Consider the following 13161-nt stretch of genomic DNA (forward strand, 5'->3'; position numbering starts at 1 on the left):
GGTGAGTACGCGATTTAGCAAACAAAGTTTATCTACAAGAACGAGGATCACGAACGGGATCCATGAACGCTGTCGCAGCATTCCCTTGAAGGCGAAGTTTAGGTGTCCCCAACTTTGTTCGTGCGTCTATATATATAGACAGCAGTAGTGTGTTATGAGCTCAAATAAATTTTGCATTAGCTACATTTTCGTTGCCAATCATCAGTGGTTGAAGCAAAGCAATGGCTCTGCGATCATCTGAAGCTACTGTTAAACTACCGGCTGATGTAGCGAAGTATCAAAATGGATCATAACCGACATATATATGCCTATTATATTGCCGGGGCCACGTTAGTTGTGTAGTGCCTTGCGCTGTAAAGGCGTTGTTTTCTCTCTTCTCTCTCGTTCAGCAGCTGTTAAAGAGACATGGCCTTGACATAAGCCGCTTTTAGTGCGCATATATATTGTATTCATTAAGAAATATGTACAGTACAGCAGTCAGTGAGTAGATAAACCGTTACGCTTTTGAAGCTGCATGATGTGCATTTCTCTAACTCTAACCTGGGCCCGTAATCCTCGAGCCACCTGATTGGTGGAAATGCTGGAAAATGATGTTGCCCCCTCTTTCGGTTCCGCAGTGGCAACACCCAGTCCCGGCGTTTCGACCAATAAGATGACTCGATGTGACGTGAGATAGCGGCACTTCGATAACGAGGCAAACTCTGCATACGGGCCATGACTGAATGTTCTGATCCACATTATTAACATATACCAGATCCGCCAACCCAATGCTGGCTGATTTGCCGGCTGAGTTCTTCGTTCAAATGTTCACATGTAACTTGGGTTGTGCAAGGCCAAATTCGGGCACTCGTACATCCAATTTTCCTCCAGATTCCCGTCAGAACAATGCGTTATATTTTGTCGCCATAAAAAAAAAAAAAAAGAAAAAAAAAAGATTTGTAGCTTTGTGGTGCTCTAGTTTCTTCGAGAAAGAAACGATCACTTGTGGTTTAGCTCTGGTTAACCCTAGTTGCATTCCGATAGCAACGGCGGAAGCTTCTTTTGCCTGCTACATTATTCTCTATCACGCCCTATCAGTTTAAGGTGCTACATTATTGGGGACACTTAAGCTCATCCTCTAATCCTTTAATACGATGACGCGAGAGCGTAAGTTACCAGCCCGCATATAAATGAGAAGGGTTCAATGCTGCTGAACCGAATGTGGAGCAAAAGCATTAGCTGCGGCTGATCGAGCGTTCTTCGTCTTCTTCTTCGTCTTCTTCTTCTTGTCGTCTTCTTCTTCCTCTTAGTCTTCGCCTTCTTCTTCGTCTTAGTCTTATTCGTCTTCTTCGCGGCTGTTCAACTTCAAACGTGGCCCTTCCCAGGACTACGCGACGGGCCGAAACCTGGCGTTGTATTGTTATCGCAGTAAAACAAATTACTCAGTCTGAAGTTTCGGGACCTTTCCCGTTAAGACAGAGGTAAATTCACTTCGCATCCTCGGTTTCGGAGTGGCTGCCTTTCCCGCAGCACACGCAGTAAAGCCTCCTTCTGTCATGCGTGCCATTCCCTCGCACGCCACAGCAGAGGTCCCGCCGTCGCTGGAGAAGCGGGCGGAGCTCACCGAGCAGCGGTGTGTTTTCTCCGGTGACAACTGCCAAACAAAGGCACGAGGCGGCGTCGGCACTTTGGCGGCGACAAAGCTCCGCAGCGTCGAGCATGCTTGTCGCCCTCGGAGATCTAATCCTCGGCGCGGTGCTGCTGCCGGCGTTACTCCGAGAACCACGCGTGAGACAAGCCGTTGGCAAAGGTTCCGCCGGCGAGGCAAGCAAGCAGTACAGCGCGTGTACCCTCGCTGCACCGGCTTCACGCGTCCGAGATTTATGTATCCTCGGAATATAATCTCACCGAGAGCTTTTCGAGCAGCGCTCCACGACTCTCCCTTCTAAAGTGCGCTTTCCCGCGCGCAACCTGTTCGGGGCTTTTCTCGGAAAGCGGCCTCGCAATCGGCTTCGCGCATCTTCGGCACCTATATACGAGGAGGCCATGGCGGCGTAAACACGGGGCAGACAGGTGCAACTGAGTGGTGCTTCAGTTTTGATGGCGGTAGTGGAAGGTGTTCCTTGAGGGTACATGCAGCTTGTAGTACACAGAGATCGAGACGGATGTCAGGATACGCTTAGTCGATATAAAGATATCATGACTGGCGTAAACGTCGGCGAGCCTTATAAGAACGATAACATTTGTTTGTTTTCTCTCTCCCTACTACTTAGTAGCTTCAGCGTGTTTGGTGTTTGCTTTGGCGTAGGGAACAAATCTCGTTGAAAGTATGGATGAATCCTCTCGAAACGTTTTGCAACCGGGATTGCGGTGTCGTTGGCAACGGTAACCGAGTGCTTTATGTCGTCTATATGCCATTTCGGGACTGACGCATTGGGTTTTCTTCAGCCTACCGGACTTTAGAGAGAGAGAGAGGGTTGGTTGGTTGGTTTGTGGGGTTTTTACGTCCCAAAGCGACTCAGGCTATGAGAGACGCCGCAGTGGAGGACTCCGGAAATTTCGACCACCTGGGGTTCTTTAAGTGCACTGACATCGCACAGCACACGGACGCCACTCTGTTTCGCCTCCATCGAAACGCAGCCGCCGAGGTCGGGTTCGAACCCGGGTGCTCCGGCACAGTAGTCGGGCGTCTTACCACTGCACCACCCCGGCGGGGCAGAGAGAGAGAGAGAGAGAGAGAGAGAGAGAGTGTGTGTGTGTGTGTGTGTGTGTGTGTGTGTGTGTGTGTGTGTGTGTGTGTGTGTGTGTGTGTGTGTGTGTGTGTGTGTGTGTGTGTGTGTGTGTGTGTGTGTGTGTGTGTGTGTGTGTGTGTGTGTGTGTGCGTGCGTGCGTGCGTGCGTGCGTGCGTGCGTGCGTGCGTGCGTGCGTGTGGAGCTACGATATTTGAATTCGCATGATTTCGTACGTTCGGCTATAAACACGCCCACTTCGTAACAGCCAAATATTATTTGCGCCTTGCAAGGGATATATGGCGTGCAGCTGTAACGCTTTCTCCTCTTCTCATTATGCAGCGAACAAAAACGCACGCAGTTATCTTTCTTTGTACTCTTTTACGAGAAACATACGCGAGAGGAAATACGATTAGACATCCCTGTGAAAAGACATAAATCATGTCGACCTCTGTATCTATATGTCTCCGTTAGGAGACTTCATTTGTGAGGTATTAGGAAGGAGGGATGAGGCGGAGTAAGGATGCACTGAAGTGAACCTTAATGAAGCATAGTGCATTTAAACTTCGAAACATCGGTAGATGTAACGCGGGACAGTTTAGACAAGCAGCAAGGAGCACGGAGTTTCAGATACGGGCTCTGGTTGTTTCTTAAGCTTTGGATTAACTTTGGATTTCGCCTCGCTGGGTCCGAATGTCATAGACCTAATTAAATCTAGGTGTCCGCCGAAAAGTAACACACATGCTGCGCCTTCCTTTGCCCAAATGCCAACCTAAACAAGAAACATAAATAAATTGTGGAATGAGAAGACGAAGTTGAAGGGGCTATCGCGTCTACTCTGAATGCCATACTTGGTCGTCCCTTTAATCAAACCGTCAAAGCGCGTACAGCCTTGGTAAACAATGCAAGATCATACTTAACCGACATTTCGCTCGTATAACGAGGTTCAAACCATGCTTAAACCTTCATTATCGTTTTTTTTTTTTCTCTTTGCACGGCCAACTGTTACACTCGTGTATGGTCTGTTTCACCGCACCGTTCGTTTCATATCGCGGTGAATCATAACCTTTTCCAGCAGGTAGTACGTTTATGGAACTACGTAACTGAATGCGTACTTCTCAGTGCCGCAAGAGCTATTCGCGATAATCCGCCCAGAATCTGGAGCGGACTTCATTCCTGCTTCATAGGCCCCGCGCCTCTTTATGTGTCTCTACTATCTACTTGTGCCTCATGGTCTCTTGCCCCTGATGGGGCTGGGACAGGTAGGTCACCGCCGCTCGCAGCAGGAGCTAGCTTTCCACCGAATTTAAACCTGTTGTAGGCCGTCATTGCACCCGCCACCGCTTCGGTGGTGGTCGACGACGGCCGTTGTTGCGACGCGCGTCTTCCTCTCCCTCTTCTTTTTAACGTGGTAGCGTTAAGGAGCTCGTGTCGCAGAAAAGCCGGTGTCGTCGGCGTCCAGTGAGCGATAAATCCCGGCATGCACTTCATAAATAAAAAGCAAGTTCCAAGATGGGCTGGGTGGGAATCGAACCAGGGTCTCCGGAGTGTGAGACGGAGACGCTACCACTCAGCCACGAGTTCGATGCTTGAAAGCGGTACAAAAGCGCTTCTAGTGAATGCGGTGTTGCCTTAGAAACATGCTGTAGAACGTTATACTGCAGTGTACATCGGTAATTATGAGCATGTTACTTACAGAAGTCGCAGTTACACGAGTAGCGAAGTACGTTTCCGCTACATTTCTTCTGCGCTCTGCGCACATGCAGAGCCACCTTGCGGCAAACACAGAAGAACCCCTCCTCGCAATGTGCGGCGCTGCCCCGACACGTGGCGCGCCACTCGCCCCTGACGTTTCGCAGTGCACTCTCACAGGTTGTAGAATCAAGCGTCTTTCCTTTCTTTAGATCACTATCTTCGCTCACCCGCTTCTCCCCTTCGGGCCGCGCGGGTACCGGTGCGAGGATGCCCCAATACTAGTAAGTTTTTAAGTTTTTGTTTAGTAAGTTTTTGTTGACTATTTTCTGTTCTGTCTGAACGAGGCAGAGGAGGGTGCTCAGCTACAGAGCCAGTAGCAGGCCCGTGCATTTTTTTTTTTTCTTTCTTCCTACAGCTACAACAATATCGCCATCCTATCCAGGTGCAACAATGTCGATCCTACAGTTCCTTGTATTATTTTCTGAATGAACTTACGTCTAGTATTGAGGCGCGTTGTCTCGGCACCCGGTTAGGTAATTCAAGAGCTGTGCTCGCCTCGGCAAATATAGCTCATACATATATATCTTGTTCTTTAATTCCTGAATAAAAGGGCAAATTTGCCCGATTGCAATATTGAATTTCACTGCGGTGTGCTATAATAAATCCGCGTGGCCGCTGGACGAGTCTCCGAAACAAAAAAAGGAAGTCGGAACACAATTACTAGGACAGTTGATTTTAGTCTCACGAAGTGTATATAATCCTCCCGTATGAAGCCCTCATGCATCCGCAGTGCGCGGGGATTAGCTGTAGGTGTGCGGATATGAAATCCTATAGCCCTGAGCTTCCAGAAGCAAAAGGAAGAAACTTGAGTGGGAAAAATCACTCCGAGAGAACACCAAAATAAGAGCGAAGCGTTACGCAAGAGGCAGCACGGTTTTCATTTCCTCGTCGAAAGCGAGGAGTTTTTCCAGCCGGCTTTGAAGGCGCACGCCAGGGCTTGTTTTATTGCTCCGCCACCGTACCCGCTTTCCGCCAGCCTCCTCTGAGGCCTGGCAGAGCGTCGTCAGCCTTCCTTTGCATCGTCTGCTCCATATCGTTTGCTCGACTGCTTAGCGCGTACTCGTCTGCTGCCTCGTATATCCGTCTGCTCGCCGCTGCGTCTTCGTCGTCTGCTTCGAGCGACTCCGCTGCCTTTTCGTATGCGACAGCAGCAGAAGCCTCCAACGGCGGCGCGCTTCACGAAATATGCCGCGGGGCGTCAAAACACAGCAGGAAACGATCTAAATGACAGTTTTTATCCCGTCACGTGCGATCTGCCGTGTTGCTTGCGCTTCAACGGGCGCACGTTCGTAAGAAACTTCTTGCTTACATAACCGCCGTTGCCCGCGGTGCATGTGTGCGTGTGAGAAAGGGCGTGAGGGCGGGGATCGTGACGAGAGGTGGCGAGAGGCTGCCGCGGGCAAGAAGAAAAAAGAAAACATTAGCCCCTTCTTCTTTCCTTCTCGGCTTCTTAGCGTGGCGAGAAGGGTGCGTATGCCGTTCCGAGGTCCCGAAGCGAGTACTACAGTAGTAGGCAGCAACCTTCCGACGCGGCTGTTCGCGAGCGGTAGCGAGGCGCGCACAAGTGTACGGCTGTGATTTCTCGCGTGCGGTTGTGTCTCCACGCGCCGTTGGCAGATACATTTGCCGTTCCTTGAAAGCCGCTACAGAATCTCCCGCCCTCTGTGTGGATGTGACACCGTCCCAAGATTGCCGCGCCCAGGGTGCCGTCGGAAACGGCAGCATCGCAACGTCTGCCTCATGTGCCGCCCGGTGGCGACGACCTTCACCTTCCTTTCGGATGCATCGTATCGTCGCTTGCGTCCGACGTGCCACTACGAAGCTGTCACCGACGACGTCGTCTGCTGCTCCTCAGCCCTGTGACGATCCCTGTTCGGAAGTGACGTCATCGCGCGCATGCGCTCTACTCGTCTCGCGAGAGCGAGTTGTCGTCTGCACGCAATCGCGCGTGCTGTCTGCGCTCCCGCCTGTCGCGAAGGCAGCTTGGCAGTAACGAAGACTAGACCGAACGAAATGACCGACGCCGAACAGCGACAACCGCTGTCATCACGTTCTCTTCCGTGTGATGGATTGTAGCGAGCCGTCCGTGCATTCAATTTCTCGGTCACATATCGAGCGTTGCACCGCAGTTCGAAGACGACAACGCGTCCCGTCTCTTTCCGAAGCGGCTCGGATGCCGCTGCTCCTATCTGCGACAGCTTGTGCCAGCTGTGGACGTCGAGCGTGTTTGCAAACACCTGCTGGATTTCTCTTCCAAACCTGGCGCCTCCTGTCGCTCGCCTACCCGTTATTCCCAAGAATTGTGACGTACTTCCGCTCGTGAGTGTCTCTTCTGCGCCCGCTGGCTCATCTGTTTTCGTCTGGCCCTGGAAGTAACGGACGCGCGCGCGTTTTACCGATCGGAAGCGAAACCCACTCGTCGCCGAAACCGGCGTCGCCCACTTCCGTGTCGACTGTTGTGTTCGGCCAGCGCAGAGTCGTCGCTGGATGTTCGTTTATATCTCCACAGTGCTCTGACGTCAGGCTTCAAGCTGACGGCGTCTGGGCGCCAATTTTAGTTGCCCTATTCCGGAACGACGGCCGTGCTCGGTGACTTACTTTTCTCTTCACCGTGAATCGGCGAGCCAACACGACAGACATGGCAACGGCCGTGCAAAGGAGGCAAATCAGAAGACCCATGGGTGAGCATCTTTGCTACCTCTGAGATTCTTTTGCAGCCAGAGAATGAACCACCAAATCTGATGGAACTAAGGTGAAATATGGTCATATAGAAGTTTTCCTTTCAACTGACAAACGGCACGACACTAAAAAACGGTCGCCACATGAATTGGTTCTGTCCGTCTGATACATTCGTCTGATCGGGAGTGCATCTGCGATGTCGCGTGGTGTTCTTCATCACCAAGCTGCCCGTTAAATGTGTGACTGAGCCGCCATGGAGAGTCGCGGTGCAGGTACAGTACTCACGGATTGAAATAGGACACTCGGAGCGCGTGGCCGTCGCTGCATGCAGCGCCGCCCGTAGATGCTCATGGAACCAAGGTGCTGCATTGTGGTATAGCGCGAGGGGGAGAACATCTAAGAAGCAGAACTGCTCCTTCCGGTCGCCAATAAGCCTGCCTGTCGTTTACCACACTGCCTTGCATGCAGCGACGCCACGCGCTCCGAGTGTCCTATTTCAATCCGTGAGTACTGTACATAAATAGTTAAGGGAAAATGTAATAACGCATATGATTTCCTTCGTGGCCTACCCTAACAGCATTCAACTTGTGGCGCGGTTTCTTTCATCGCAACACTGCACTGTTCAGCGTCCACCAGTAGATAATGAGACTCCTGGTTTAGGTATAAGGCTTGTCGCATCCAGAAATTTTATGTAACCGTTATCAAGGAGGGGCGGTTGACAGACAAAAAAAAAAAAAAGAACTACGAAAAACAAGATTACAACTTCAGAGCAGCGGTTCTTAGCGTTCGTTGCAGCTGATACGAGCAGTAATAAAATGCTTTCACTGTAGCGCCTCGGACGTAGTACCTCCGCGCTCGCGTAATGCTTGCAATAAAAACTGAGCGAAGATTAATCGCAGCTAAATTTCGAGACGTGTTCGGGACGCCGTTATCTCGGGGGTACTCCAAAGCCGCATACGAAACTGATTCCTGGCAGCGGTAGCCTGAGAATAATCACATTTAAGCAAAACAGTCAAAAAAAGAAAAACGCGAAACACTGCAGTTTCCTCCTTCCCCTTACGTGTGGCTCTATAGGCTCACGGCAGGCGTATCGCGAGCTCAATTGTCTTCAACGTATGCGCGCGTTTTACGCGCCTGCGAGTCCACCGCGTTTTGCAGGTTGCTTTCAAATGTGCAGAGCTAATAATAAGTAAAAAAAAAAGAGAGAACGGAAAGCGCAGCGTACGTGAGCAGTCGCTGCCCGTATTCGCTAGCACCTGTTCGCCCCTCTGGAGATAGACAGAGCGAGAACAATGAGCCTCGCATTTGTTCATGGAAGTTATGGCGCCAACATAGCGAGATGATGGCGGCCATCCTTTTGTTTCGCTTTATGGCGTTTGACATTTCGAACAGTGAGCAATGCGTTGTTTATTGCAATCTGATTTCTGAATGATCGCTTTATTTGGTTCAGTCAGTATGCTGTTTGACTGTCTCATCGTCTTCCTTCAGCTATTTTCTACTTGTGAGGCTGAGAAGCCTGTTTATGTCCTCATTTTCTGCCAGATATATCTGCCTTTCTCCACCATTTTTCACCGCGTGTTCCTTGATAGTCTTGGTGCCATCTTCCCATCTATTTTGGTAATACCTTTCTTTGAACTCACCATTTCTTCCTCTTCATAATGTAACCAAAACCACAGGTCTAGCGTCAACTTCTGCTTCACACAAGGAGACGGTTGACATCTTCACACCTTCCCTTGGGCATACCCCAAACATTTTCGACAAGCGCATGTTTGGCCGAGTAATAGTTTAAAAATGCGTGCTTTTATTTGTTTGCGTATCGCAGGATATTGCGCCTTAAGAATCCATATATCAACATGTCGTCCATCGGCACCCTTGTAGTTTTCTTTCATTGTTTGTCAGATTCACACTCCACTGGATTTCTATTACCCACTTAGTGCGAGCAGAGAAGAAAAGCAAGTTTTCCTAGGCATCGGAATTTTAAATCGTTCCCATCCGTATCTCCATAACAATATGTTACGTTATTCCGCAGTTGCGTCACAATTAAAGGTGATGTCCAAGAAAGCTGGACTAGCGGTTATTCCGTTTCTTGCTCGAGCCAGGCTTCTGTTAAACCGCTTTTCTTTCGAAGCTTAATACGTAGCCTTTTACTACACGGTCCCTCGTTGTCCGTTTATTGTTGCGATGCGTTATTATACGATCCCCACAATTTAATTTCAGCCTCATCGCATTATGGTTCCTGAACTCCCGTCTTCCGAAGCAATGGGTGTCAACTCGGGGAGCAAGGCAGTGTGGCGCGCAAGTGAACAACTCATCATCATGAACACTATCGTAGTAGACCAAATTATATGCCCTGTACAGCACAAATCGCGGGTACCATAACGGTTTGTATATTTCATTAATCCACCTTAGTAACTCACGGTTGCCGCCAGATGTTTTATAATACCGGCTACTATGATTAGGACGGGGATAACTACGACTGCTTGATTGTATTTGAACTTTGGCAGAGAGTGTTAATGGCTGAAGCGTGTCCGGTCTGTTCGAAGGGTGGTAGGAGGGATCAACCACCCGTTTTCTTGATCATTTCTGCGCAAAGAAACCGCACACGGAACTAGAGAAAGCTGTGTACCAAACAGAAAAATCGGTGAGCGCCAGGCGACACAGAGACTCCAACCTCCAACCCTTTACCTCCCGCATACGAGTTATATTATTGTCGAAACCCTAGACCAGTGCTGTGGCACATAAGACAGCGTTTTCTTACTCATCCAAGAGAAAGAACAAGATGGGAAGCATATCATGAAACAAGATCAATGTAGGGGTTGTTTACCAAGTCCTACACTGGAGTGGACAACTCATAACGTCCAGTGAGCGAATCAGCGAAGACGAATAACTTGGAGGGAAGAAGCGATGCAACACGTTCCTTTGCTTCTTCCTCTATAATTTATTCTTATTCCTCACTCCCATTACATATGACGATGCTTTGCGCACGGCACTTTAAGCGGCAAGTCACGCTGACACATGGCCTGGCTCATTCAACGTAAGACACGTTCGGGCCCGCATGCAGCTGCGGACGCGGAGTACGCCCGCGCGCTCCAAATGCGCGCGTCTTGTTTTCTTCGTGTTATCCGCGTTTCCCGTTAACTTAATTACGACACCAGACGGCCGCCCCCGTCCTCGCGACCTCTCGCAATCTACTAGCCTCGAGTTTCGTATCTCTGTCCTTTCTTCTTGTTTTTTGTTTGTATCTAACCGCTTAATTTTTTTCCCCCTTTATTTTCGCCACCGAAGTCTTGTTCTCGGCGAGCCACTTTCTCCTCATCCTCTTCCTCCTTGGAAGGAGCAGGGCCACGAGAGAGTAGCGCTATCAGTCAGCTCCCGTGTGCGAAGACGCATAAATATCCGAGGCGTCAACGGTCGCGCGGTGACTTCCGCCAACGACCTCTTTCGCGACGCCGCGTGTTGCCCACGCACGTGTTCCCGCCGTCTCTCTTCGGTTTACTGCGCGTCCGTCTCTGTAATCGCAGACAGTGTAAAACACGTCTGATTGCAAGACGCACTGTCGGCCCTTAACGACACCCCCCTTCCCTCCCACGCAAACACGCCCGAGTTGGAAAAAAACAGAGGGGTTCGCTTTGCTTGAGCAATATTTTCTTTTTTGACCCTCTTTGCTTGTCCCGTGTGGTGCTAGCAATGTATGCACACTGGTGTTAACTCATGTCAGGTCAAATTACGGTTTTCGCTGCGCCATGATGGAAAAATATTTCGCCTCTATTGGCTGGCACGATGACTTGCTTCTGATGTTCTTTTTTTTTTTATTTTTTTTTTTTTTTTTGTCAAGGGCGCTGCGGTGTTTCAGTGTGCGCGTGGTGAAAAGCTGATCGGGGCCTCGGCTCGCGCGACGCTCTTACCCGCGATGGTTGGTGGCCTATGCCCACATAGAAACCACAACCTACGGAGACGTGATGCGTCATATACACCACAACCAAAAAAAGCACTAATAGCGTGATTATTTGTCGCAATAGCCAGAGTATGTTTTATTGGTGCGCACCGTATAGGTTCAGACACCGCCGAGGTGGCACAGTGGTTACGGTGCTCGTCTTCTGTCCCCAAGGATGCGGGATCGAATCCCGGCCTCGGTGGCGGCTTTTCGGTGGAGGCGAAAAGCAAGGCGCCCGTGTGCTGTGCGATGTCAGTGCACGTTAAAGATTCCCAGGTGGTCGAAATTTCCGGAGTCCTCCACTAAGGCGTCTCATAGCCTGAGTAGCATTGGGACGTTAAACCCCACAAGCCAACCAAGCATGAGGTCCAGGGTCTGTTTACAGTCTGTTTCTTCGTTGCTGCGGATTTCGCTTCATTTGCTCTTTCGTGTCGTTTTTCTGTATTTGCATCAAGTCGCGGGAGGTCCGGACGCTTCACCTGAACCCAGCTAATGGCTCTACCTATAGAACATAAACAATATTACCGGCTCGAATTGATGTTCACTGAACGTGTCGAGCAGTTTGCATGTTTCTCTGCCTTAAACTCTTTTACGCAATGTGCCGCAGGAGCTGTAGGGTTCCTTTTGTGTTTAAGTAGTGCCTGGTATATTTAGAATCCTTTGTGCGTTTAAGGCTAAGAAACTGGATACCACGGAAAGGGAAGCGTAGCCGTGTACGGCAGAAAATTAGGTGGGATGATGGAGGTTAACAAGTCTGCAGGGGTCAAGCGGATGCAGCTAGCGCAGGACCGGATTAATAGAAGAATATATGGAAGAGACGTTCGCTCTGCAGTGGGCATAGGGGGAATAATCGTGATGATACGTGGGTTTAAGCGATAAACTTATTATATGAACATCCTCAACCCCTCTTCTATTTAGTTCAGCTCCGCGCGGTGCCTGAGTGGTTATAGGGTTGGGCAAGGAGGATGCGTTTTCGATCCGTGGCTGCGATGGCCGCTTGTTAGTGGAGGCGGAAAGCAAGGCGCCCGTCTACTGTGCGGAGCCCTCCGCCACGGCACCCCTCATAATAACCCGAGTCGCTTTGGGATTCTAATCCCTACAAACCGAACCAAACCGTCTTTTTTACAGTAAACAGAGCTCTAGAAAAGTGTTCTGGAAATGCAACGCCTCTATCAGGAGCTACTTATAAATTCTCACTTGTATGTGATGGAGCTCACACGCGTGTTTCATCATCATCATCATCATCAGCCTGATTATACCCACTGAAGGGCGAAGGCCTCTCTCATATTTCTCCACTTAACCCGGTTCTGTGCTAGCTGCATCCACCTGACCCATGCGAACTTCTTAACCTCATCCGCCCACCTAACTTTCTGCCGCCCCCTGCTACGCTTTCCTTCCCTTGGAATCCAATTTGTTACCCTCAGCGACCATCGGTCATCCTTTCTTCGCACTACATGTCCATTTCTTCTTCTTAATTTCCTCTAGAACGTCGGTAACTTGAGTTATTTCTCTGACCCACTCTGCACGCTTCCTATCTCTTAATGTTACCCCTACCACTTTTTGGTTGCATAGCCCTCTGCGTTGTCCTCAACTTAAGTAGAACCCTCTTGGTTAGCCTCCACGTTTCAGCCCCATAGGTGAGTACAGGTAAGATGCAACTGTTGTATACTTTCCTCTTGAGCGATACCGGTAAGTTGCTAGGCATAATCTGCGAGTGCTTGCTAAATGCGCTCCATCCCAATCTTATTCTCCTAGTTATTTCATTTTCATGGTCCGGATCTGCGGTTACTACCTGTCCTAAGTAGACATGTTTGCCTACTACTTCCAGTACTTCGCTACCTAATGTAAACTGCTGTTCCTTCCCGTGTTTATTTTGAGCTTTTTACAGGAAGCGTATACAGCTTGTTCGGCCGAAAAGCCGTCGCCATGGTGTCATACGCCATTTCGCTTTCCGTTCAGCGTCAGTCTTCTTGCCAAGTTAACTGGAGGCTAGGGATTCGAACTGACAACATGTGCAGAAGTGTAGCGTCCACTGAGAAGTGAGATATCCAAATAAGTTTTGTTGTTTTTGTTATTGTTTAAGTT

The 13161-nt window shown here is 49.7% G+C and overlaps 1 protein-coding gene across 6 annotated transcripts in view; it reads left to right on the forward strand.

The window, feature by feature from the left end:
* sick (sickie) overlaps nt 1-13161 on the forward strand; it is an 819067-nt gene that overhangs the window by 523260 nt on the left and 282646 nt on the right. For 4 of the 6 annotated variants that reach the window (XM_084603875.1, XM_084603874.1, XM_084603873.1 and 1 more), the window contains exon 1: nt 5960-7144. The exons of 1 other annotated variant lie outside the window; for it this stretch is intronic. In XM_084603875.1, coding sequence (XP_084460001.1) covers nt 7102-7144 — 43 coding nt within the window. In that variant the 5' untranslated portion in view covers nt 5960-7101. Of the gene's footprint in view, nt 1-5959; nt 7145-13161 lie in introns of those variants that run through there. One more of the 6 variants, XM_084603876.1, reaches the window with a different exon arrangement.

Source organism: Amblyomma maculatum, chromosome 5 (genome assembly GCF_055883805.1).
Source record: "Amblyomma maculatum isolate TAMU_Amacu chromosome 5, ASM5588380v1, whole genome shotgun sequence".
Taxonomy (NCBI): domain Eukaryota; kingdom Metazoa; phylum Arthropoda; class Arachnida; order Ixodida; family Ixodidae; genus Amblyomma; species Amblyomma maculatum.